General features: G+C 35.1%; 1 protein-coding gene across 5 annotated transcripts in view; it reads left to right on the top strand.

Annotated features, from left to right (window-relative positions):
• The window catches only part of RFX7 (regulatory factor X7), a 128,949-nt gene that overhangs the window by 78,165 nt on the left and 22,788 nt on the right, over positions 1 to 27,996 (top strand). For all 5 annotated transcript variants that reach the window (XM_087859180.1, XM_087859181.1, XM_087859184.1 and 2 more), the window contains one exon: positions 748 to 870. In XM_087859180.1, the coding sequence (XP_087715306.1) occupies positions 748 to 870 (123 nt within the window). The remainder of the gene's footprint in view (positions 1 to 747; positions 871 to 27,996) is intronic.

Here is a 27,996-nt window from a genome sequence, read left to right as displayed (position 1 = left end):
GGGGCCAGTTCGAGGAAGGACGGTAGGAGGAGATTTGTCCTCTCAAGATCTCTCTGGTGTGAATTGCATTCTGGAGCATGGAGTGCTTAATATGGTTTCAGGGTAGTTACTTGAAAACACTAACAAGCAAATAGAAAATATTTATCCACAACTTACTTTAAAAGTTTGATGATTTGGTAGGTTTAGGCAAATGAACAGGCAAGTAAGTGAGCAGATATCTACTTCGAGGTCATTTTCACCAAAACAAATACCTTATGTTGTCAGTGCTCAATCACCTATGCCACTATAGAGACCATCAGGAGAGATGGAACCGGGCAATAACTTCAGTCAGTCACTAGCTGTAGAAAAATGGCTCACCATCACAGGTGGACAATTTGAATATAGATAACTGGGCATCTACTGTATGGCTTGAGTTTGGTTTGGTCATTTATTTGTAGTGTGTTTATATGCAGTTGTTTAATGGAACTTATAGGCCTGGCTCAAAAATTGTCAATTAGGGGCGCCTGGGTGGCACAGTTGTTGGGCGCCTGCCTTCAGCTCAGGGCGTGATTCCGGCGTTATGGGATTGAGCCCCACGTCAGGCTCCTCCGCTGGAAGCCTGCTTCTTCCTCTCCTACTCCCCCTGCTTGTGTTCCCTATCTGGCTGGCTGTCTTTCTGTCAAACAAATAAATAAAATCTTTTTTAAAAAAAATTGTCAATTAATTGCTGCCTGGTTCAGCTAAAACCTTTTTTTGTTTTACAATCAGTGATCAGAATGCCGTGTCATCTAGTCGGGCACAGCAAATGCATGCCTTTTCCTGGATTCGAAATACCCTAGAAGAACATCCTGAGACTTCATTGCCCAAACAGGAAGTCTATGATGAGTACAAGTAAGTATCATGTGCATACATTAGGCATGCTGATGTATTAAAAAGCTTAAGTGCTATACTTGGCTAATATATATACTTGGTGAATATCATGCTGGTATATGGGATTTTGACTTAGAGATTTCTAAGGTTCTTTCCATCTCTATCTAAGCTTCTCTGGTAGCATATATCATAAAGAACAGGATTATTGAATAAAAGGATTTCTCTAGAGTTCTTCTGGATGATAGGAGGGATGTTTGCAGGCAGAATGATAGTGGTATAGGATTGCTGAATGAAAGGGTTCCTATAGAGTTCTTAAGGATGAAAGGAAGGGTGTGTCTGGGGTTAGAACAGTGGAAGGCAATAAATAAGTCAGTGTATAAGGGAAAACTAAAGCATGTTTTTTATTTAGACTTCTTAAAGGCCTTTTTCATGTCTAGAACTTTGCTAATGCTTCTCTATACCAACCCAAAAAAAAGAAAAGTTTCTAGAATATCGTGAATTACTTATTCATGAATGAGGAGTTCCATGGCTTGTACATGTTAGACACTCAAATAATGTCATTTGTACAGATAATTTATTTAAATATAGAAAACAAAAATATAAAGACTAATGGGCCTTTCTGGATAAAGACAATTTAATAGTTGCTAAGTCTAGTTTTGTTTAACATTTTTATAGTTGATATGGAAGACAGAATTTATTCTGGCAAAGTAAATAAAACCAACATTTCCAGGGTATTTAAATGTCAAACCAGCAAGCATTTGTGTGTTGTACTTACACAATTTGAAAGAAAAGTGTCAAATAAATGCTGTTGTTAACCAGTGTAATATGATGCAAATGGACTACACTTACCCAGATTTTGGTATCTAGAAAGAAAACTACTTTCATTCAAAATTGTGATTCCCTCACCTTAAGGAACATAATGGAGCTGGAGAAAGTGTAGAGAAAAATGTCTGAAATGATCAAGGGAACAAAGTTAAACTGAAGAGCTTTAGATTTTTTTCTCTTTAAGAAAATTAAAGTTCGGTGTGCATGTGACCCAAGTCTATAAAGTTCATTTTCTTAATTTATAACAATCTGTTGAATACCTGCTATGTGCCAGACCCTGTATTAAGTTCTGAGGATATAATGAATAAGACACAGCCCCTCCCATTCATGAGAAATATGTATGTATTTATAGTAAGTATTAATTTTCACTAAACTAAGTAAAACAAAGATAACCCTATAAAACTACAAAAAAGCAAATATTAATTCATTAAAAGGGTGTTAATATCAGTAAACATGTGATACGTTGAAGAAACTCTGGACTGAGTATCAACAGAATAGATTCTCTCATTAAATTTGTGACCTAGACAGGTGTTTTAACCATTCTTTTTGTCAGATGCATAATCTATAATATGAGGCAATAGAAGAAGTATGAGGTTTCTTATAGCTTTAAAATTCTAAAAGTTGTCTGAAGTAGCAAATGTTGGGAACTAGTTATCCAGAGATGTCTTGTTAGTTTCCCAAAAGGCAAATTGGACAAAATAATATATGACATTTTCATAATGAATTCAGCCTGAGTGGAAGTGGAAGCCCATGGAAGCCCATGACATGGGCTAAGAAGAAAAGTATGTTTGTGTGTCCACAGCATCATAGCATGTGAGAGCTCCAAATTCAAATTATTCTTTCATTTGATTATGTATTGCCTAAACCATAATTTGCCATGTGGGTTTAAATAACTTGAGAGATGAAAAAGTAGGAGGACTACAGACAGGCAAGAAGTAGATCAAAGTATCAGGAAATAGCTCGTCAAAAGCTTTTTAATTATTTTAAGTTGTGTTGTCTAGAGAAAGCAAAATGTAGTATAACTATTTTTCAAGTATACAAGAGTGTTAAATCACAGAAGAAATTTCAGTTAGACACGAAATAACATTCCTCTCTATAAAGATTTTTAGAGAAATTTTGTCCTTTCCTAATGGCCCTTTAGACTAGTCATCTTCCTATTTGGAGTACCTTTGTGAGGTTTCCTGCATAAAAATTTAGCATAGAATGACCAGTCTTAAATTGATTCTGTTTTAAATACTCAATGAAAAAATGTTATTAATATGAAATATACCTTTATTTTAAGCTATTCTGTTGCATATAGACCCTTGTATAATTCATTGCAGTCATGTTCAATGATGTATTTTTGTGAAATTAATCCCTTTCACAGTCATTAAAATCAAAATCCCTTTGAGAGAAAAAAAATGAAGGTATAATCTAAGATAGGATTGACTAACTTCTTTTAACTATTTTCATGCTAAATTAAGATACTAATAGGAACAGAAAGCTTAAAGGGGCTTTAAGCATGCTAAAACAGTTTAATTCACAAATGATGGAGAACTTCTGTATTTGCTGAAACTTTTGAATTCTGATAATCTCGTGTTTCTGAAAATGATCATTAATGTGTTTATATTATTTTTGAACTACAAAAGTAATATGTATTCATAATTACAGTTTTGGGAAAGAGTTACAAATGTATTTAAAAAAAACAGTACCAGTAAATCTTATTACCTAAAAATAACCACTTTGGCTTATTTCTTTTTATTTTTTCTAATGCCACCTTTTTGTGTATATGTTCTTGTTATTGTTTAACCAAATTTGGCCCCGTTGTTCACATAATTCTTGAAGGGGGAACAGTGGCAAATAACACTGTAGCAAACATTCTTGATGATATAATTTAGTGTAGATTATCAAAATGGAGATTGCTGGTTTATGAACCTGTATATATTAAGGATATTAACTATTAAAATGTAAATATTTTTTCAAGATTGCTGTCTGTTGTTTTAGTTAATCTCTTTATAAGTAGTTTGATTTAGCCATTAGCAGTGGAATACCCTTGTATTTTTCCTAGATTTTTTTTTTAAGATTTTATTTATTTATTTGACAGAGAGAGAGAGACAGCGAGAGAGGGAACACAGCAGGGGGAGTGGGAGAGGGAGAAGCAGGCTCCCCGCTGAGCTGGATCCCAGGACCCTGAAATCATGACCTGAGCTGAAGGCAGACCTTTAAGGACTGAGCCACCCAGGAGCCCCTTTTTCTAGATATTTTTAAAGAGATTTCACTTTTCATATATAATCATTTGTTCCATCTGGTATTTATTTTGGTGAACGCCATTAGATAAGGTACTAATTTCAGGTTTTTTCTGAATATTATTAACTAATTATTCCAGCCTCGTTTATTGAATTTTTTTTTCTCTTAACACACTAACACACTAATCTGTAATAGAACTTTTAACTTACTAAAGCCCTTTTAGATTCAGTTTTTTTTCCTTGATGTTTTCTGTTCTTATTCCAGTACCATACCATTTTTACTATTTTAACTATTAACTATTTAAAAAACTGGTGGGACCAGACTCCCCTTACTATTCTATCCCTCTTTTTTAAAATTTTCCTTGGTTTTATTTTCAGACCAGTTAATGTGTTTCATATGAAGTTTGGGATCACTCTTCTAACTTTAAAAAAGGAAACCTCAAAGGAATTTTGATTCAACATGCATTAAATGTGAAGTCTTAAAAAAAAATTAATTTCCGAGCTAGAAGTATATTTCTTAATTTACATCTTTCTCATGCCCTTCAGTGAAGTTTCAGTTTTTCCCTTCAATTAAGTCCATTTGTTTTTCTTATTAAGTTTTATTCCTTGGTAATTTTTATTGTTTTATTTATATTAAAAATATTTTTTCTGTTGCTTTACTATTGGTTTAAGTTTATAGGATATCTATAGACTTCTGTTTATTTTGTACATTTTATATTTACTGAATTTTTCAGTTATTACTTTTGACTCGAGTAAAGTTTATTCTGTGTATCTTCCTCATTCTCTTTATTTTATTACATTTAATAGATTTTCCTTCTGATTTTAAATAATAATGATAGGCATCATTTCCTCTTATAGTTCTTTGATGTTTAGGATGTATCATTTATAGTTGATCAAGACTTTATTTGCTACTTTATGAGAAATGAATATTGAAATTTATCAAATGCTTTTGGGCATTTATTGAGATTATTATGAAGTGCTTTTTTCTTTGACCTACTGATATGATATATAAAGATATTACCTAAAATATAAACCCTTCTTTTAGTTCTAGAATGAATGTTCCCTTCATGTCAAGATGTGTATCTTTGAGTGTACTGTTGATCTCTGTTTTCAAGTATATTATTTAGGATCTTTGCATCTATATTTATTAATATTTTGGTCTGTAATTTTCTTTTTCTGTGCTATCTTTGTCAGGTTTTGATATCAGGGTTAGGCCAGCTTCGTAAATGAATTGGAACTCTTTCCCTAAATTTCTGTGCTCTGGAACAGTTTATATAGCATGGGACTTATTTGTTCTTGAAAGTTTTAAAGAACTCAACCATAAAACCATCTAGGCCTGGAGCCTTTGTTGGAGGTAATTCTTTGACAATTTTTTGTGGTTTTTTTCTGGTTAGGTTTTTACTTCATTAGTCAGATTTAGTAATTTGTTTTTCCTTGAATTCATTCAGATTTTCAAATGTATAGGCATAGCATTACATATATTATTCTCTCCTAAATTGAGTTATCTTCTATATCTCTTATATTTATTTTCATATTTCTGGTTTTATACATTTCAATTTTCCTTTTTTTTTTTTTTCAAATTATACTTAGCTGTAGTTTATGTCTATCGGTTTTCTGAAGCTAAGATTGATATATCAGGGTGTTTTGTTTTTTGGTGGGGGTTTTTTTTTTGTCTTTTTTCTTACTTATTAAGTGCCTTTCTTTTCCTTCTCCTGATTTTCTTGGGATTTTTTTCTTACTCTTTAAATGTAATTCTTTGTTTTCAGTCGTCTTTTTTTTTTTTTTAAAGATTTTATTTATTTATTCGACAGAGATAGAGACAGCCAGCGAGAGAGGGAACACAAGCAGGGGGAGTGGGAGAGGAAGAAGCAGGCTCATAGCAGAGGAGCCTGATGTGGGGCTCGATCCCATAACACGGGGATCACGCCCTGAGCCGAAGGCAGACGCTTAACTGCAGTGCCACTCAGGCGCCCCTGTTTTCAGTCTTCTCATATGTAAGATATGAACATTTATATCTGATTTTGCCTCTGATTATGGTTTTGGCTGTATCCCTTAGGTATGGGTATGATTTGTTAAAATTATCATTATGTTCTAATAGTGTGATATTATAGCTCTAATTTCTTCTTTGACCCAAATAGAAGTTTGGTGGGGTTTTTTTTTAACTCTTCATGCGCTTGGGAGCTTGTGATCCGAGAATGAAGCTCATTCAATTTCTGAATTTTTATATTTGTTGAGGTCTAGTTTCAGTCTAACAAATTATCAATTTTTATAAATACTTCTGGACATTCTCTTTATATCACACTGTGTATTCACTGTATATAGATATGTGCTAAATCCACTTTTCTGTATTTTTCAAATCCTTCAAATTCTGCAAAATCCTTTTTTTTTGTCTGTTTAATCAGTTGAAGATGAGTAGTGTGTTAATCTCTTACAAAAATGACATTTCTCACAGTTCCTCTTAGTATTTTTAATGGTTTGTTTTATAGATCTCTGCGCTGATTGACACAAGAAAAGGTTCATGATTTTTATCTTTGTTATAGTTTTTGCCTGTTGTCAACAGAAAACGATCCTGTGTATTTTATGTTAAGTTCTCCTTTGATATGAATATTTTTGACCCATTCTGGTTATCTATCCAATATATATATTTGCCCATCTTTTTTTTTTTTTTAAACCATTTGTGTCATTTTGTGTAGGCTGTTTTACATTGTTTCTAAAGTTGTAAATCTGAAGTTGTTTCTTGTCTTGAAATCTGACCAATCGAAGAAGCTGATGGAATGAACCAATCTAGAAAGTCTGGTGTTGCTAGAAACACTTAGCAGCAGGGATAGTAGCAGCTGCAGCTACTCTGTTCTTTCCTGTTGCCTGGGAAAGAAACATAAGCATTAATCTTAAATGGATTTCTTACTAAATAATATATGGCCTGTTTTAGTAGTCCTGAAAATCTGTTTGCTTTCATTCTGGGTAGAATCACAAACTTTCAGATTTGTAAGCTTGACAACTTTGGCAGCAGTGTTTTCTGGTACACAAATGTTCTCTCCAATCCCTTTAATAAACTCTCTTATTATTTTAAGGATATGATTGTATTAACTTCTTTATATAGGCATTTTGTGTATAAACATTAATTCTATATGTATGATACTTTGGTGCTTACCAGCTAAGTTTGTGATTTCTATTCTGTTAACTAACGTAAATGAAACTCTTAGGACAGCCTTGAAGGCAGAAATAGATTCTAGGAGCACTTGTTTTAAGAGTGTTAAGATGGGGGCATCTGGGTGGCTCAGTCGGTTAGGCATCTGCCTTCAGCTCAGGTCATGATACCAGGGTCCTGAGATCAAGCCCCACATCAGGCTCCTTGCTCTGCAGAGAGCCTGCTTCTCCTTCCGCCCACCTCTCCCACTGCTGGTGGTCTCTCTCTCTCTCTCTCAATCTCTCTCTGACAAATAAATGAATAAAACCTTTTAAAAAAATGTTAAAATAATGAATACTTCATAAGTTAAATGATATGTAAATGTTTCATACCTGTCTAAAATCTAGGTTAAACCTAAGCATGTGTGCATAATTTATAAATTTATTAAGTGTATAATATATTGTTTAATGTTATAGCATCTGTATAAAATAAGTGGAACCAAAATCATCCATCCCTCCCTTTAAGGGTGACTCAAAGAAATGAAATAACTAGGCAAATCTGAACCCAGGTTTTGTTACTTCAAGGCCGGGCTCTTTTTTGTACTAATCTCTATTATCTCTAGAAACTTATTCCAAATGCTATTCTTTTCAAAATTAAAATTTTTGGAGCAGCATTTGCCATTCCTTAATTATATTTTAAATATTTTTAACTGATTAGAAATAAACTAAAATATAAAAGTATTCTAAAGCATAAAAGTGATCAACTTTAGCATTACTAACTTTTTGTTTATATTTGACAGGTAAATATGGATATGAAATATGTCTTATGATATAAATTGGTTTAAGATTTCTACCACAGAAATTTATTCTAATAGTGTCTGAATTGTTACCTTAAATACTTTGTCTAGTGTTTAAATTGCTACTTTTCAGGTAAGACTTTTTTTCACACTTGCTTGGTGTATGGTCTATTTCATAGAAGTTTTTATTCCAGTTTCTCTTTTCGCTGTGTTTCTGTGACTTGACTCTCAAGGGGATAGTTAAATCATATTTTTCCTGACATTCTCTATGTTTCCAACCAATTCTGCTTTCACAGATTCCTCATTTACTGTCTTTAACTTCTCAACTGCTTAGTAATAGAAAAAGCAGAACAGAAGAGTGGCAGAATAGATCTACAATAGTGATATTATATCAGAAGGATCTGGTTCTCTTATAGGACACAGTTGTAGAAAGGTTGACTGACTTTTCCAAATCACACTTACTGTACTAAATACATTGTAATCATAACTGGAAGTACAAACCAAGTCTCCTAATTTAAAATCAGTCTTTTTCCAATACCCCCGCCCATAAAAACTACATGCCTGTGAGCATTATTATAGTTTGACTCTTGAGTTATTATATATTTTGAATCTTTATGTGTATATATATATAATTATATTATATATATCAAATTATATATATATCAAATTATATATATATCAAATTATATATATATCAAAATATATTATATATTTTGAATCTTTAGTTATCAGTTTGTCACTACTCTTACTACCTTAATTTTTTTACCTGCCCCCAGCATGATTTGTGGCAGTTGGTAGGTATTTAGTACTTTTCTTTTAACGCAATTAAGACTTCAGCATTACCACTCCCAAGGACAAAGAGATCAAGGAAGAAATTAGTAGTGCTTTGTTGCAATCAACAAATTAAAATAAATGATTTTAAAGTAAATTTATTTGAGTGTATTAACTTACCAAGCGTTATGTATACATAGTCCCTGCTCTCAAATAGGAGAGAAACAGATCGCTAAATAAACAGGACACAGAGTTTCCAGATCAACCTGATGGAGTGAGGGCCAGCATCACCCAAGAGGTGACAGGTGTAAAATCATAAAAACTAAGTTTACCAAGCAGACTAGGGATTGAGAAGGGCATTCTGAATGGAAGGTGTAATACTAAAATGCATGCTGGCTTATAGTCAGAGTTCAAGAGAAGATGTCAGAGACCAGGCCAAGAAAATTAGTCTTATTTCCATGTGTAGGTCTTGGAGAGTTATTGAAAATTTAAACAATAGAACAACATCTCAGAAAGTAAGGAATGATAGGGACAGGGAGAAAACTGGTATTTAGGGGTTAGGCAGAAGAACCTGAGCCCTCCAAAAATGGGAACGAATTTAAAACAGAAATAAGATAGCATGTTATAATCTGAGAAAAGAGATTATTTTGAGTTCACTCCAGTCTCCAGTGCCTCAGACAGCTCAGGTAAAAGGAAGACAAGAAAAAGGTCGATGTTACGTGTCAGTTAATACGTCACTGGGATCTGTTGCTGGAGCAGTCTACATACTGTATTGAGGAATGAAGCCTGATTGCAATGCTCTGAAAGGTAAATAGGTTGTGAGTACAGACAGGTTTTTTAAGGGATGGAGAAAGAAAAAGTAGAAGTTATAGAGAGGGAGTAAGAACAGATATTTTTTTTAGCCTTATCCAGTAGGATTAAAGTCATCTGTATATAACAGAACATCCAATGAACAGTAGTTTCAACAAGAAGAAAGAATTCAGTTTTCCTTTCAGCAGCTCTGTGATATCAGCAGGAAACCCAGGCTTCTTCTAAGTCCCCACTCTACCACCTGTAAGCCTTAGCCTGGTTTTACATGTCGCCATCTAAAATAAGCTACTGTGGGGGTACAAATCTAATAAAATAAAATAAAATAAAATGAGCTACTGTGGCTGATAAGAAAAGTAAGTGACTTACAGTTCAGGTGCAGGGAGAAAAAGGTTGAAAATCATTAGTTTATGATACTTATCTAATCATCCTGTCTATTCTGCTGTTTTTAAATTTCCATTTAAATACGATGTTTGTTTCCTCTTCCCAAATAGACAAGGTACTTTTTTTAAACCTTACACTAAGCTTTGCTTATAATAAAACCACAATATTTTCTGTTATTTTTATAATTGGTGGTAAAATGCATAAAATTTGCCACCTTAACCATTTTTAAGTGGGTACTTCAGTAGTGTTAGGTTAACACTGTTGTGTTACCACACCACCACTCATCCACAGAACTCTCTTCTTCGTGCAAAACTGAAACTGTACCCATTCTCATTTCCCTCAGCCCTAGGAAACCACCGTGCTATCTTTCTCTATCTCTTGAATTTGACTACTTGAGGAACCTCATATACGTGGAACCGTGCAGTATTTGCCCTTCTGTGACTAGCTTATTTTGTGACTAGTCTCAAGGTTCATTCATTATAGCATGTGTCAGAATATTCCATTGTATATATATGCCATATTTTGTTTGTCCATCCTTCCATGCGTGGATACTTAAGTTGCTTCCTTTTGGCTATTGTGAATAATGCTGCTACACACATGGGTGTGCAAATATATTTTCACACTGTGCTTTCAGTTGTTTGGGGTATATGCCCAGAAATGAAATTGATGGATCATATGGTAATTCTGTTTTTCATTTTTTGAAGAATCACCATACTGTTTTTCATAATGGCTACAGCATTTTATATCCTCACCAGCAGCACACAATATTCTTTGCATCTTTGTCAGCACTTGTTATTTTTTTGCGCTTTTGATAGTGACCATTTTGATGGGTATGAGGTAGTATCTCATTCTGGTTTGATTTGTGTTTCCTGATTGGTTAGTGGTATTGGGTATGTTTTGTGCTTATTGGCCATTTGTACGTATTTGGAGAAATGTATTAAGCCCGTTGTCCATTTTTTAATTAGGCTGTTTGTTTTTAATGTCTTTGAGTTGTAGGAATTTTTTTGTTGTCCTGGATATTAACACCTTATAAGATGCTCAAATTAATTAGTTATTAATTCTATAATAATATACAAATTTGTACTCATTATAACAAACTGAAACAGTCTAAAACTATAGCATCAAATAAATATTATTCTTTACTCTCCTTCATCCCACTACCCTCCTGAGATTATAATATTCCCAACAGCTTTATTTTTCTGTCTCTCTTTGTTTTTAAAGATTTATGTATTTACTTAGAGAGTGTGCGTGCATGTGCTTGTGAGTGGGGGAAGAAGCAGAAGGAGAAAATCCTCAAGCAAACTCCTGCCAAGTGCAGAGCCCCTTGTGGGGCTTGATCCCACAACATTACCTGAGCTGAAACCAAGAGTCTGATGCAATGGAGCCATCCAGGCGCCCCATCTTTCTATATTTCTATATATAGAAGTTATGTCAATTATTCCTAGCTTTTATTTTTTTTAATTCAAATTAAACTATACCATACATATAGGTCTGACTTTTATCACTAAGCAATAAGTCCTAGGTGCTTTTCTTGTCCATATATAGAGAGTTATTGCATTCTTTTTTTTTTTAACTGCCACACAGTATTTCATAATATAAATGTTCCGTGGTGTGTGTGTTTTTTAAGCTCTGTATTTACAGACATTTTTCTACTATTAAAATAATACTGTACTTAACAACCTTGAATTAGATATCTTTGTACTTATATAAAAGTAACACTGAAGTATGAACAACTTAGAAGTGAAATTGTTGGATCAAAAGCTATAGTTTTATCAGTTTTTTGTTGGTTGGTTTTTTTTTTTTTTTTTTTTTTTTTTTGAGAGAACGTGCACATGAGCACGCTGGTTAAGGGAGGAGCGCAGAGGGAGAAAGAGAATCTTAAGCAGGCTCCACACCCAGCATGGAGCCCATCTCTGGGCTCAATGTGATGAGCTGGACTCAATGATCGTGACCTGAGCTGAAATCAAGAGTCAGGCGATTCAACCACTGAGCCATCCATGTGCCCCTATAGTTTTATCAATTTTAATTTAATTTTTGAATAATTACTATCTTCATGTGATTGTAAGTCAAAAGATATAAAAGATATAGGGAAGAATTGCATCTCACCTTTGCCTTTCAGGCACCCATTTTCTGTCCCCATAGGCAACAATTCCGATGAGTTTCTTTTGTATCATTCCAGCAATATTTTATAATAGTATACAAGTAAGCACTATTTTTACAAAAATGGTGGCATACGATCTACCTGGTTTTGTGGTTTGCATTTGCTTACCCAGCAACATATCGTTAGATCTTTTCATAGCGGAGCATGAATTATTTTGTTAATATAGAATTATACTTAAATAATTATAATTACGTAATCATAATTATTAATCATAAATGGCTGTGTCTTATTCTGTCCTATGAATTTTGCGTTTGGACCACAATTGTTGAACATCTAGGTTGTTTCTAGCCTTTTGGTAATACTGACAATGCTGTTATGTATAAACATGATATATCAGTGAGATAAATTTGTATATGTGAAATTACTAAGGATATGTGCATTTTTAATTTGGATAAAAATTATGCAGTGCATAGAGATGTGAAATTTTTTTGTCTTTATTTCATTTCCTGTATTATCTCTGCTTCTGAGTTTTTTTGTTATTGTAAATTTGGGGTTTTTTTTTAATCTTCATGTTGGAGATTTTCTTCAACATGTCTAGTGGTCTTTTTGTTGTATGTTCATATTTTTAAATGGCAGGTTAAGTTCCATGTATAGTCAGAGCTCATCTGCTGTTGGGTTTGACTTTTAGGTGAGCAAGCTTTATATTGGGAGATTTCTAAAGGTCTGTATGTTCTCCAAGGATCATTCAGTTCAGTTCTTCAGAAAGATTCCTCTAACCTTCTGTTTGGGGAGCACACACTGGCTGCTGGTAGCAGTTCTGGACCCTGAACCCTGGAGAGGGAAGGGGGAAATGGACTCTCCTGTTGGAAGACTTTTAACAAATCTGCACACTCAATGTCTTCTCTCTTCCCCTTCCTGCTACCACCAAAACTGGCTTTAGATTTCCACCTGAACTTTGCTGTCTCTGACTTCTACCCACTCCTTTAAAATTTCTCCGAAGTATTAAGTTATCCTGCCTTAGGAATTGATTCCTGGCTGCTGTTCCTCTGTGCCTTGAGGAATTGGGGAAGAGGGGGATATTTTCTCCTTATATTAAAGTTTTTTAAAGCATGTGATCTCTCCATCACATTTAGAATCTTTCTTTCTTTATTTTGGTGTTTGGCAGTACAACACAGCATATGATTATGTAACTGTCTCAAGTTTTCTTGGCTTACAGACTGATCTTAACTCCCCATAGTAACCTAGCACCTAGGAGACAACTTATACAGTTTAAATGAATATCCTGACTGCCTAAGGCAGAGTAACTTTTAGATCTCTGAGACCATTCTGTTAACAGACATGGGCCCTATAGTAAAGTTCTCTTCCTCACCTCTTATTTATTCTGTAGCTCACCACATTCTGTCTTCACTAAACTTTAATAGGCAGAGATCATTAAGTTCTTTAATAATTCAAGTCAGTGACTTTGATGAGATAATATAGTAAAAGCATTTTAAATGTATGCTTAGGAACCTTAACTTTATTAGTTGCATGTTTGTAAGCATTTATCTCACAACTCGTGGAAAGAAATTATCATCAGTAAGCGAAGAAACAAAATTCCCGCGTATCTTTGAAAACATATTCCTAATTTACTTTACCTCCTGCACCCCTCCCTCACCTCCACAGCACCCCGTTCTTGGCTGTCAGCAGCAATACTATTGAATTTCTAAATACTTGGTTAAAAATTGAGTTAGGGTGGGGTGCCTGGGGCTCAGTCAGTTAAGCATCTGACTCTTGGTCTCGGCTCAGGTCATGCTCTCAGAGTCATGTGAGATTGAGCCCCGCGTGGGCTCCACGCTTAGCGTGGAGTCTGCTCAAGATTCTCTCTCTCTCCCCCCTTCCTTTGACCCTCCTCCTGCTCTCTCACTCTCTATCTCTCTCTAAAATAAATAAAATCTAAAATAAATAAAAATAAAAATTGAATTAGGTGTATTGGTTTAAAATTTGTTGAATAAAACTAAATGAGTTTGTATCAAGTTCTTAGGAGTTCTTCCCCTGGTATACTGCTTCACCTAGTAACCAGACTAGAGATGACCAGGGGATACCTATTAATGCACGTGTACTCTGTCAGAGTTCATAGATACCCTGAAAAAGAGAGAGAAATTATGTAGATTAATTTTTTCGCTTTATTGTAATTGATCTCAACCTCAGCTAAATATTGGGATTACCTGGGGAGCTTTCAAAACAAGTCTGTTTCCCACCTCCTCACTCCAGATATTCTGATTTAATTTTTGTGGGATGCAGCTGGGCATTGAGAGTTTTAAAAGCTCACCAAGTGTTTTACCATGAAACCAAGGTTGACACCTATTTCTTCATAGTATTGGTTCCCAACTGAAGGTGGTTTTGCTCCCCAGGGGATATTTAGCAATGTCTGGAGACACTTTGGTTGTCATAATTGGGGTTTATTGCATACGTCTATTATGGGGTGGAGACCAAGTGTGCTGCTTAGCATCCCACAAAGCATGGGACAGTTCCCCACAGCAAAGAACTATCCAGCCCCAAATGTCAGTAGTGTTGCTGTTGAGAAACCTTCTTCATACAATGCTGTAGCTAATTTCCATTTTGTTGGAGCTCTTATTGCATCTATGAATTTGATTGTTCAAGCCAGATATTCTGTATTCTCTAGTGACTCTAGTCTGGCCTCTTGGAGACTCTGTGTGTGTGTGTGTGTGTGTGTGTGTGTGTGTGTAAGATATAAATACAGATATATAGATAATAGCAATATCACTGATATTTTAAGTCTCTTTGAAACCTTGAATGTCCTCAGTTTTTCCTTGGTATTTATTACTTGTGTGAATAATAGACTAGCATTAAAGAAGCACTTAATGTGCTAATACACTAGATGCTCTTATAAAGCCAGTTAACTAAATTAGCCATGTAATTGTAACATAATGATAATAATCAAGAATCTTCATATTTATTTTGTTGCATGTTAAATGGCCTCTTTTTATCAAATAGCTGTTTTGATGGTTGGAAATAAACTATTTTGAAAAAATACACATAATTATTCAAAATTAAATTATCTATGAATTTTTATTTATTGCTGACTAACTTCAGAAAATTTGGTGAGAAGGGACACTTGGGTGGCTCAGTCAGTTAAACTACCAACTCTTGATTTCAGCTCAGGTCATGATCTCAGAGTCCTGGTATTGAGCCCTGTGCTCAGCAGGGAGTCTGCTTGAGGATTCTCTCTCTCCCTCTCCCTTTACCCCCCCCCCCAGTTATGTGTTCTCTCCCCCCGCTTTCTAAAATAAGTAAATCTTTAAAAATAAAAATGAAAAGAACATTTGGTGAGAAGGAATGCTAATGGTAAATTGAAATATAACAGTTTAAGAAATATGCCCTCTCTTGTTTTTGTCTAATTAAGCTCTGTAATGACATATGTGGTAAAAGGAAGAAAGATGATGACAAGGTCAAACTCATTTAACTGGATGGTTCTAACTTGGGCTATTCCTAACTTGGAGTTTCTCTTCCCTGCCCCCACTATATACTATATCCCTAGTAAGTTTTTGCAATTAAGATAAAAGTAGTCTAAGAGGGGCGCCTGGGTGGCACAACGGTTAAGCGTCTGCCTTCGGCTCAGGGCGTGATCCCGGCGTTCTGGGATTGAGCCCCACATCAGGCTCCTCCGCTATGAGCCTGCTTCTTCCTCTCCCACTCCCCCTGCTGTGTTCCCTCTCTCACTGGCTGTCTCTATCTCTGTCGAATAAATAAATAAATAAAATCTTTAAAAAAAAAAAGTAGTCTAAGAAATTACATAGGCACTGTTTCAACATTTTTATTTTACTCTTAAATTTGCTGTTATGTTTAGGTTATATTATTATGTTCAGATTGAAGGGTAAAGGGTACTCCCAACTTTTCAAAAGGCTTTAACAAGATAGTGTGCTTGGATTAATTTTTTATTTTTTATTACTAGATCACTTTACTAAGTGATAGGGAAATAAAGTGAGGATTAAAAAAATACATGTTTAAAGGAGAAGTGCGTACAGCAAGGTAGTCCTCCATGGGCCATGGAAGAGGAGAGGCAGATTAGACTGTGCTCTATTAAGTCAAGAATGCCAACAGTGAATTAACTATAGAAACAAAAGTCTTAAGCCATTTAGGTTGGCAAAAAAAAAAAAAGTACATAAGCCATTGTAATCAGGAAAATTCACTGTGGGCAAATATGAATGTATATTGAAGAAAGTAAGCTACATTACAGGATAGAAAGTTTTCAGCTACCATTTATATCCTGGGAAGAGCAGCCTAGCGTTACACCATGGCCAAAAAGATCAACCATAGTGGATCAGAAAAACACAAAACTAGCAAACTAACATTTCACCATTTTACAAAATCGTAATGCTGCCTGAACTTTGCCAAATAGACCCTGCAAGACCTTAACAGATTCCTAGTTTGGGGACTATCATTACTCTTTACATGTCTTCACTTTCTGTTCATTACCATCATCATCTACTTTGAAGAATAGCTTTGTTTTCAAGGCAGTTTCTCCAACATCCTACTATAAAAATTTTCAAACACAACAGAAATGTTGAAAGAATAATATAAGAATATCCAGATATTCTCCACCTAGATTTAAGTGTTTTTCCTATAATTTATGAAAGTAAGTTGTGGATGTGATACTTCGAAGCATAAGGACAGTTACTTATAATAATATTTTTATCGCATCTAAGAAAATTAACAATTCTACATTCCATCTATCCTCTGGTTTGGAGCTATTTTTAACAAAGAAAAAACATTTTTGTGATTTTTGGAGACTGCATATGTCTTAATGTTTTGAGAACAGTGAAGCCTTACTGAAATACAAATGTGATTGGCTACCTCATATCCCAACAAGTGAGTCACTTCCACTCCTATCTCAAAGCATATGATGCAGATTTATGTAGCAGTAAAAAAAATCTCAATTTTCTGCATGTCATAGATTAAGAACATTATTCACAGATGGACAAAATTATACATTTTCATTTAGCTTTTTAGATTTTATCTTTCGAGATATAAATCACATATAAAATCCACTGTTTTAAAATTTCACAAGTCAGTGGTTTTTAGTATATTTACAAAGTTGTGCATCAGTCACCAGTAATGCCAGAATATTTTCATTACTTCCCCAAATTCCATATCCATTAGCAGTCATTATCCATTCTTCCTTCCTCCCAGGACCTAGCAACAAATAACTACTTTATGACTGTATGAATTTGCCTGTTCTGACATTTCATATAAATGGGACCATACATTATGTGGCCTTTCCTATCTGGCTTCTTTCACTTAAAATGTTTTCACAGCTTTATCTATGTTGTATTATATATCAGTACCTCAGGCCTTTGTAACCAGATAATATTCTGTTGTGTGAATATACCACATTTTCTTTATCCATTCATCAGTTGATGAACATTTCTGTTGTTTCCGCTTTTTGGTATTATAGATAATGCTCTGACGTTTTGCTGCTTATGAAGACTCTAGGTTTTTGTATGGGCATGTGTTTTCATTTCTCATGGGCACATACTTAGGAGTTACAATGGTAACCCTATGTTTCAAGTTTTTGAGTGATTACCAAACTGTTTTTGAAAAATGGCAGCACGATTTTACGTTCCCACCAACAACATAGGAGGGTTGCATTTCTCCACATTCTTGCCAAGACTTGTCCATATTTTTTTTAATTATAGCCATTCTAGTGCATGTGATGTAATAGCTCGTGATTTTGATTTGTATTTTCCTGGTGATTGATGATGATGAGCATCTTTTCATGTGTATTGGGCATTTCTGTATTTTCTGTGGAAAAATATTCTTCTGTGGAGAAACAATCATTTCTCTTACCATTTTAATTGTTTCTCTTTATTGTTTAGTTGTGTTTTCTCTATATATTCTGGATACTAGATCCTTGTTAGATATATTATGATTTGCAAATATTTCTCCCATCTGTGGTTGTCTTCATTTTTTTGATAGTATCCTCAAATGAACAAGTTTTTAATTTTTATTAAATCCAATTTACTTTTTCTTTGGTTGCTTGTGCTTTTAGGTATCATATCTAAAGAATTATTGCCTAATCAAAGGTCATGCAAATGTATACTGTTTCCTTCTAAGAGTTTTATAGTTTTAGCTCATACTTTTGGGTCTCTGCATTTTGAGTTAATTTTTGTACACAGTGTGACATAGGTACCCAAATTCATTCTTTTGCCCATGGATACCCAATTGTCCCAGCATCATTTATCAAAAAGACTATTTCGTCCCCATTGTATGGTCTTGGCACCCTTGTAAAAATTAGTTGACCATAGATATATGGGCTTACTTCTAGACTCTGAATTCTGTTCCATTGTTCTATATATCTTTCTTTATGCTAGTCTTACACTGTCTTAATTAGGTGAACTTTGTAGTAAGTTTTGAAATTAGGAAGTGTGACTCTTCCAAATTCATTCTATTTCCAGATTCTTTTAACTTCTGTAGGTCATTTGAATTTCCATGTGGATTTTAGCATCGGCTTGTCGATGTCTGTAAGGACAGCAGTTGGCATTTTCATGAAGGTGACATTGCAGCTGTAGATCAATTCAGAAGTATTGCCATCTTAACAATGTTACTTTTTAAATCTTTCAACATAGGATATATATCCATTTACTTAAGTCTTTAATTTTTTTCAAGGATGTTTTGTAGTTTTTAGGTATACACCTTACACTTCTTTTATTAAGTTTATTCCTAAGGTTTTTTTAATGATATTGTGAATGGAGGTACTTTTTAATTCATTTTTTGATTGTTGCTAGTGTATAGGAATAAGAGTAATTTTTACATATTGATCTTATATCCTTTAATCTTGCTGAACTAGTTACCTCTATGATAGTTTTTTAATACATTCCTTAGGATTTTTCTATATATAATATTGTGTCATCTGAGAATAGAGATAGCTTTACCTCATTCTTACCTGGCTTTTATTCCATTTTCTTGCCTAATTGCTGTGGCTGGAATCTCTAGTACAGTGTTGAATAGAAATTGTGAGAGTAGACGTCCTTCTCTTCTGCCCGGTTTGAAAGAGGAAGATTTCAGTGTTCCACCATTAAGTATGGTGTTAGTAGTGGGCTAGATGACCTTTATCAGGCTGAGGAACTTAACATTCTGTTACCACATTGTTGGATGTTGAAGTTTGTCACATGCTTTTTCTGCATCTGTTGAGGTGATCATATCAGAGTTTTTTCCTTATGCAATCAATATAGTATGTTACATTATTAATTTAATTAATTTTTGTACATTGAACCCATCTTGTATTCCTAGGATAAATCACACTTGGTCATGGTGTATAGTCTTCTAAATATGAAGGTAGATTCAGTTTGCTAGTATTTTGTCAAGGATTTTTGCATCTATATTCATAAAGGATATGGGTCTTTATTTTTCTTTTTTGTGATGTCTTTGCTTGATTTTGGAATCTGGGTAATGTTGGCCTTACAGAATGAATGACTTTGGAAGTATTCCCCCTTCTATTTTTATGAAAGAACTTATGAAGGATTGATATTTATCTTTAACTGTTTGGTAGAATTCAACAGTGTGAGACCATCTAGGCCTGGGCTTTTTTCTTTGTAGGTACTTTTTAAATTACTAATTCAGTCTCTTTTTATAGGTCAGATTGCCTTATTCCTTTTTGGTCCTTTTGGTAATTTGTGTCTTTCTAGGAATTTATCTATTTTGTATAGGTTATCCTACCTGTTGGCATACAGTTTTTCATAGTATTCTCTTATAGTACCTTTTATTTCTATAAGTTTCCCTATAACTTTAATAGTAATATTCCTCTTTCATTCCTCATTTTAGTTATTTGAGTCTTCTTTTTTTATTCCTGGTCAGGTTAGCTAAAGGCTTATTAATTAGATTTGTTGATCTTTTTAAAGACTTAACTTTGGGGTTAGTTAATTTTTTTCTATTGGTTTCTATTCCCTATTTCATTTATTTCTACTCTAATCCTTATAATGCCCTCTTTATGCCTGCATTAGGTTTGGCATCCTCCTACTCTTCTAATTTCTTTTTTTTTAATTATGATATGTTAATGACCATACAGTACATCATTAGTTTTTGATGTAATGTTCCGTGATTCATTGTTTGCGTATAAAACCTAGTGCTCCATGCAGTACATGCCCTCCTTACATGGAAGATTAGGTTATTCATTTGAGACCTTTTAAAATGTATGCATATAGAGCTATAAATTTCCCTCTAAGCACTGCTTTCACTGCGTTCTATAAATTTTGGTATGTTGTGCTTTCTGTTCATCTCTAAGTAATTTCTAATTTTTTTTGTGATTCTTCTTTGGCCCATTTGTAATTTCTATATATTTGTGAATTTCCCATTCCTTTAGTTATTTCTTTCTAATTCCATTCCATTACAGTTGGAGAAAATACATTGGATGATTTTATTCCTTTTAAACATGTTGAGACTCATCTTATAGCTATTACATGATCTGTCCCGGAGAATATTTCCTGTGCACTTGGGAAGACGGTATATTCTGCTATCATTGGGTGGTGGAGTATTCCATGAGTATCTGTTGGGTAGTTGGTATATACTGTTATTTATGTCTTCTCTTTCCTTATTTATCCTCTTCTTAGTTCTATCTCTTATAGAAAGTAGAGTATTGAAATCTGTAATTATTATTGTTGAATTACCCAGTTCTCCCTTCAATTTTGATCATTTTTGTTTTATGTGTTTTGGAGCTCTGTACTTAGGTGCATAACAGGCTGTGAGTGTTATATCTTCTTGATAGATTGACCCTTTCATCATGAAATAATGGCTTTGTCTCTAGTAACAATTTTTGTTCTAAAGGCATTTTCTCTGGTATTAGTATAGGCACTCTAGTTCTCTTTAGGTTACTTTTGGCATGCTATATCTTTTTCTGTCCTTTCACTTTGACCTATTTGTTTCTTTGAATTTCAAATATATATGTAATATGTAGATGACATATAGTTTGATAATATTTTATTCTAAATCCATTCTGCCTCTCCCTGCTTTTAATTGAAGAGTTTAATACATTTACATTTAATGTGATTACTGATAAGATAGGATTTACATTTGCCATTTTTGCTGTTTTCTATATGTTTTATATCTATTTTTGTTCCTCAATTCCCCCATTACTGACTTTGTGTTAAATGTGTATTTTATAGTGAACCATTTTAATTCCCTTATTGTTTCTTTTACTGTATATATTTTTGAATAATTTTCTTCTGTGGTTATCCTGGTGATTGCAGTTAACACCTCAATTTATAAAAAGCTAATCAGGATTAATACCAATTTAATTTCAAAAGTATACAAAATCTTATATATATATATATCTATTCTCTCCCATACCCCCATTCATCTTATGCATTATGCACCCATCAACACAGATTTGTATTTGGTGCTTTATGCAATTGTCTTTCAGACCAGATAGGAGAATAAAGGAGTTACAAGCAAAAAAATACATTTAGACTGAATTTTATATTTACTATGTAGTTACCTTTACTGGTGCTCTTTATTTCTTCATGTGGATTCAAGTTACTGTTTGGTGTGCTTTCATTTAAGCTTGAATGACTCCCTTTAGTATTTCCCGTAGAACCAGTCTGCTGGTGATGAGTTCTCTGATGTTTTTGTCTGGCCGTTGAGTTAGCTTAGTGGTCAGTTATTGATTGGACAGAGATTTCTTTAAACGCCTTAAAGCAATAAATCTCCCAGTCTTTGCCAAAGGGCTCTGTGTGTGTATTGGGGTATACCATAAACACTCAGTCATGCAGTTGAGAGCCCTTCTTGAGCCTCCACTTCTTGCTTTTGTGAAGCCTCAAGTTTAGCCAGAGGTGAGAGCTTGGGGCCTTCTAGGGTCTTGAGATGCACACAGCCCTTTACATGTGGATTGCCTTCTAGAGTCGCAGGGGTAAGATGGAGCTTTTCAAAGCTTCTATGGAAATCTTACTCACCAGTTTTTCCCTTTAATTTTTTTGGTTAGTCTGTTGTCTGCCCAACTGTTATCCACTGTCTCAGGCAGCCACAAAATTAAGACATTTGCCTACAACTTTTTTTTTTTTTTTTTTTTTTTTTTTTTTTGAGAGAGAGAGAGGAGGAGGGGAGGGGCAGAGGGAGAGAGAATGTTAAGCAGGCTCCCGCCCAGGGCAGAGCCCAACTTGGGGCTCAATCTCACAACACTGAGATCATGCCCTGAGCTGAAATCAAGAGTCAGATGCTTAACAGACTGAGTTACCCAGGCACCCCTGCCTACAATTCTTTCTAACAGTTTCCCCTCTGTACCCTTCCATCCCCTCAAGGGAGAAAGCTTTTAGCAGTAGGCAAGTTCTGAGAAGGGTCAGATACAGCCAAAGATGGAGTCTTACACAGAATCGACCACAGGAGACAAATAATGACAGTTCTTTGGGATGGGGCTTTGAGAGAGCTCCAGCTGTGTTTTGTTTATTCTGGTGACCACCAGGCTGAACTGAGAATATTAGACTGTTACTTTTCAAAGCTACCTCTAGATCATGAGGGAATCATACAAAGCTGTTCTTACTGAAAATCAGCCAGTTTTTTTGGATAAATGTTCTCTAGTTTACTGCAAGCCTTGGGTTAATTTCCAAAGTTCTGAAAAGTTGATATTGACCAGCTTTGCCAGTTTTTCCACTGTTTTATGGAGAAGTGGATTTCAGTGCTCCTTACTGTGCAACTTTTATTGATGTCACCAAACCTATAAAGTTGAAATCCATGAGTGTTAAAGGACCAGAAATGTTATATGCAGTTCTAACTGCCACACTTCATTGAAAAGTTAACTGAAATGAACCAGCAAATGGAATAGCCATTTTAGTCATAAGAAATAAAAACTGTTCACCTGGAAGACAAAAACCTCTATAAAGACTTTCTTTTAAAAGTCTATAAAAAGTATAAACTCTAAAAAGGACTCCTTCCAAATTGTATTTGATATTTCCCTTTGCTATAGAATATTGTCCAGAGCCTTTATTTTTCACAGGAAGGCATAATTATACAGTAGAGAAAGATTAGACTTTGAAACTAACTGCATTTGACTTTGAGTCCTAATTTAGACATCTGCTGGGGTTTGTAGTTGTAGGCAAGTCCTTAACCTTTAGTGTCAGTTTGCTTTCTATTCCTCTATAAAATACCATACTATTTTTATTAAGGTTTAAAATTATATATGGAAAGTGTTTCTCACAATGCTTGGAACATAGTAAGCCCTCAATACATGGCAGCAACGGTTATTATTCAGACTCTTCCACAATCCAACATTTTGGCCTTAGCTATTATAAATCTTACTTTGTATAAACCTGACAAGAGGAACTGCTGGCCTGGCTTCTGACACCACAGATTAGCGTTGCTTATTTTTCAATATTATATTAATGAAATTATACAAAAATTTGGTATCTGTGTTCTTTTTTTACTCAACATGTTTGTATCATGCATTTTCTTTTGTGTGGTTTTGACTCACTCATTCTAATAGCTGTTCACTGTTACATTTCTGAATATATATTCTTTGTTCATCCTATTTTGCATGAACATGAGGGGCTCCCCCCCCCCCAGTTTGGGTTTTCATTTGCATTTCCTTGATAACTAAAGTTGAGGGCCTTTTTATATGTGTTTTTTGACCAATTGGCTCTATGCTCTTGTTGAGAATGTATTTAAATCTTTGTCCATTTTTCCCTCCTATGTAAGCATTAAAGGCAGATTAAACATATCTCACTTATTTTCTGCTGACATAGTTTTTAGAAGAATGCCATACTGTACATATTATATCTATGTGTGTGTATTGATATGAGATTTTATGCAGCAAATCTAATTGGGAACTGATAAGTATTCTTAAAAAGGAGCCTTGGGGAGATGCCTAGGTGGCTCAGTTGGTTAAGCATCTGCCTTCAGCTCAGGTTATGATCCCAGGACCCTATGATCCAGCCCCATGTTGGGGCCTCTGCTCATGCTCATACCCTCTACTCCCCTCCCCAAATAAATAAATAAAGTCTTTTTTTAAAAAAAGGAAAGGAAAAGAAAGGAAGGAAGGATAAGGAGCCTTGGGGCACTTGGGTGGTTCAGTCAGTTAAGCAGCCATTTCTTGATTTCCAATCATGTCATGATCTCAGGGTTGTTGAGATCTAGCCCTGTGTCAGCAGGGAGTCTGCTTGCGATTCTTTCCCTCTGCCCCTCCCTTCACTTGTGTGAGAGCCCCTCTCTCCAATAAATAAATCTTTAAAAAAAAAAAGAAGAAGAAGAAAAAGGAGACTTTTGAAGATTTTGCAATGCCGCCATTCAGTACGTATTAAATACCCATTATATAAAACTGCTTGGCTCATCAGTGGTATAAAGAACCACTCACTAATTAACTACCCTTGCAAATCATCATTACCTCTTTGTTCCTACAAAATGGTATGATTATCAAAATGATATTGGTTTATAGGGTTTTTTTTTAATATAGATAACCTTGTTCCTGTCTGAACTTATCCTCTTAACTAACATTATTTCAGAAATGTTTGAAACTATTGAAGAACTATTAGTATAGTAAAATTGGATTTGGATGGGAATTGAGAGAAAAGAGATAGTTAATTAGGAATTCATTGAGCCAAGGCCTGCTGCTTCAGTTTTTATGTTCATTCTTAAACTATAAGCAGTTACTATCTATATTCATATAATCTGAACATTTTATGTTAGGTTAATTTAAAATAAGGAACTGAAGTAATTGAAAAATAAAAGTAAGGGTACCAAAAAAGTTAGCATTACATACAGAGTGTAATCAACATACATATATATATTTTTTTTTATTTATATAGTCATTTTTTAAAAAGATACAATCCAAATTGACCAAAAAGATAGTTGTTTTAAATGGCTCTCGTAGGCAATAGTAAGAAATCAAGCCTTTCTTAAGAAATAATCAAAGAAATATTAACTTTTTTTAAAGATTTTATTTATTTATTTGAGAGAAGGAGCATGAGTGGGGTGGGGGTGGGCCAGGGGGAAAGGAAGAAGCAGACTCCCCACTGAGCAGGGAGATGCATGTGGGACTCGATCCCAGGACCCCGAGATCATGACCTGAGCGGAAGGCAGACGCTTAACTAACTGAGCCATCCAGGCGCCCCGAATACTAACTCTTTTACAATGATTAAATAGTTATGGACACAAATTCCTTTTTTTTCTTAGGATTATTACATAAAATCATGTGTAATAATTGGGGTGCCTGGGTGGCTTAGTTGGTTGATTTCATTCTCTTGATTTCGTCTCAGGTCATGATCTCAGGGTCATGAGATCAGGCTGCGCACTCAGTAGGGAGTCTGCTCGAGATTCCCTCTCCCTCTGCCCCTGCCCCTGTGCACGTAGGTGCTCTCTCCTTTTCTTTAAAATAAATAAATCTTTAAAAAAAAAAAAAAAGAATTAAAATCACAGGTAATAATTCCTTGGAAAAGGAAAGGCAAACTGGAAGGAAACACCTGGTTAATAAGGTCATACATGATGTTTACTTATATTATAATTTAACTCTTTTAAAATTAATTTTGTTGACTTCAAACAAAGTACTTTTTCAGATATATTGTTTCTGTATTAATTGCTAACCACAAAAATAAGATGGCCTGAATTTCAAAAGTGATATTTTATCTTAGTCTAAACTTGGCTTAATAGTATTACTAACAAGTCTAAATTTCTCTCTAGGGTTTAGGCTAAAAAACACCGTAACTGACCTAACAAACTTACGCTGTGTTTTTCCAGCTCTTCTGTCCTCTGAGACACCAAACCATCACATAGTTATGCTGTGCACTCTCCAGTGTTCTCTTTAAGTTTTCTCTCCAAATGCCAGAGCTCAGTGGACTTCAGCTATGCCTCAAACTTAGCTGTGTAATATTGTTCTGCCCAGAATGTGAAACAATAAGAAAAATCAGATCTGTTTATGATCAAGATTAGGCACTTTCAAAGAGTTTTCTCTCGAGAGTCTCAAGAGCTAATTGCACCTGAAAAATATTAGAGAATTTCAATAACTGTTCCACTTTTCAAAGGGTCAAACTAATTAGATGTTTGACCATATTATTTTTATATCATTTGTCTTCCAGATTACCTAGTAAATGTATTGTTTGATTAAACTTTTAAGGGAATATAATTCTGCCATGTCTTTGAGACCTCTCTAAATTCCCATACTATTTGTTAACATCTGTAATACATGAATGTTAAGCCTCACCAAAATAATAGCGTGGCTCTTATAAAGAAGGCTTTTAGTAAGAAAACTAATAATTTTTTCCTTTTGTTTAAAGATTTATTTTATTTATTTTGGGGGGAGGGGCAGAGGGAGAGAGAGCCCCAAGCGGACTCTGCTGATCCCACAACCCTGAGATCACAACCCGAGCCGAAACAAGAGTCAGATGCTTAACTGACTGTTCCACTCAGGCACCCCTAAAATTAATAATTTCTAATAAATTCTTTAGGGTCTCCTGGCTGGCTCAGTCAGTAGAGCATGCAATTCTTGCTGTTGGGGTTGTGAGTTTGAGCCCCACGTTGGGTGTAGAGATTACTTTAAAAAAAAGTTAAAAAAAAATTCTTCTCTTTATAAATATTGGGGGGAAATGTAATGATATAATTTTGGTTGCCTTCCAATCATTCAGTTTGCTTATAGCCACTAATTAGCAATAGTTTCTTATCTGTAAGATGAGTGGGTTAGGCTGGATAACTAAATTCTTTTCAGATTCACCTCTCTATGCAAGCTCTCTATACACTTGGCTATGTGTATAATAAAAATGCCTGAGGAGAACAGTTCATGATAGTGATGTAGGAAGCTCCTGAACTCACTTCCTCACCTAATATGGAAAATATTCTTCTTAAAAAAACTAAAGACTGGCTGAGGGATGATTACACATGAGGCAAGTGAGAAGAAAACCACACTGAAGTGGATAGGAGAGGCTAGGACACAGTCTGCCTGCCCATAAACCCCACTCTCAGTCTGGCAACCCGTAATCAGGAGGGAACTCAAAACCCTGAGCTCCTCCATAAGGAGCAAGGGGGTTGAACCCCACATTGGGCACCCCAACTTTTAAGATTTAAACCTCTAAGAGGTAAGTTCCCAAAACATCTTAGGTTTGAAAACCAACAGGGCTCATGTCTCAAGATCCACAAGACTAGTAATCTGAGACACAGCTTTTAAAGACACGTTTGGACTTACCCACACAAAGCCTGTACTCAGAGGCAGCAGACTGCTTAAAGTGAGGGAGGCTTACGTGCTTGTATTAGAGCATCTGCCTGAGGGGCAGGCATCTAATTTAACAGATCCCGCTGAAACAGTATATAGGGACAAAGACTAGTAGACACCATCTTCGCACCCTCTCTTTGCCATGCTCCAGACCACCAGTGTTTCCTGGGAGGGACCTTTTATACACATTTGATGTTCTGATTTTTGCATCTGCTTTTCATGGGATGCCTCTTGATCACCTGCCTCTCGAGGCCAGGAAGCTGCATTCCTGGTCCCACGGGACTGTAATAATCAGCGTCACCCAGAAATGAACTTATACCCTTTCCCGGTGCTCTGACTTTTATAGCTGCTGCCAGGGAATACCTCCACATCACCTGGATCTGGTGGCCAGTGGGGCCTAACACTCGTGGGTCCCAAAGGACTGTCATCGATGGAAAAAGAATTCTTAAACAACTGCTAGCCCCAGGGCATAACAAGAGGCTAGGTCTTTCTGAGGAGACCTATTAGCTAATTATGGCTGCATCCTAGGGAATAGCTTCTAATTAAATATGCATCTAAGGTTAACTGTAATCCTTTTCAGAGATCTGAGGGCAGGCACTATCTTTGCATTTTCCCTCTGCTGTGCTTCAGAGTGCCAGTGTCTCCCTGAGGGAATTTTTACACGTCTGGCACCTTGGCTTTTATGTCTAGTGCCTCCGTTTTTGGATCTGCCACCCAGAGGATACCTGTTGATCATCCGGTTCTGATGTCCAGGGGTCTTGCATTCCTGGGTCTCACAGAACTGTGGCAAATGGAGAGATAGTTCTTGGAAGGCTTCCACTTCTAAGGCACTACACAGACAGCACACTTCCCAGTCTTTTTATGTAGGAGGCTTCTTTGCTTGTCCTGGAGCTTTGATCTGAGGGGGCAGATTCAGGTTTGGCCTACATTTAG

Source organism: Ursus americanus, chromosome 36, assembly GCF_024610735.1.
Source record: "Ursus americanus isolate L20-20 chromosome 36, mUrsAme1.1.p, whole genome shotgun sequence".
Lineage (NCBI taxonomy): Eukaryota > Metazoa > Chordata > Mammalia > Carnivora > Ursidae > Ursus > Ursus americanus.
The sequence above is the reverse complement of the archived record's forward strand: the minus strand, read 5'-3'. Positions and strand labels throughout refer to the sequence as shown.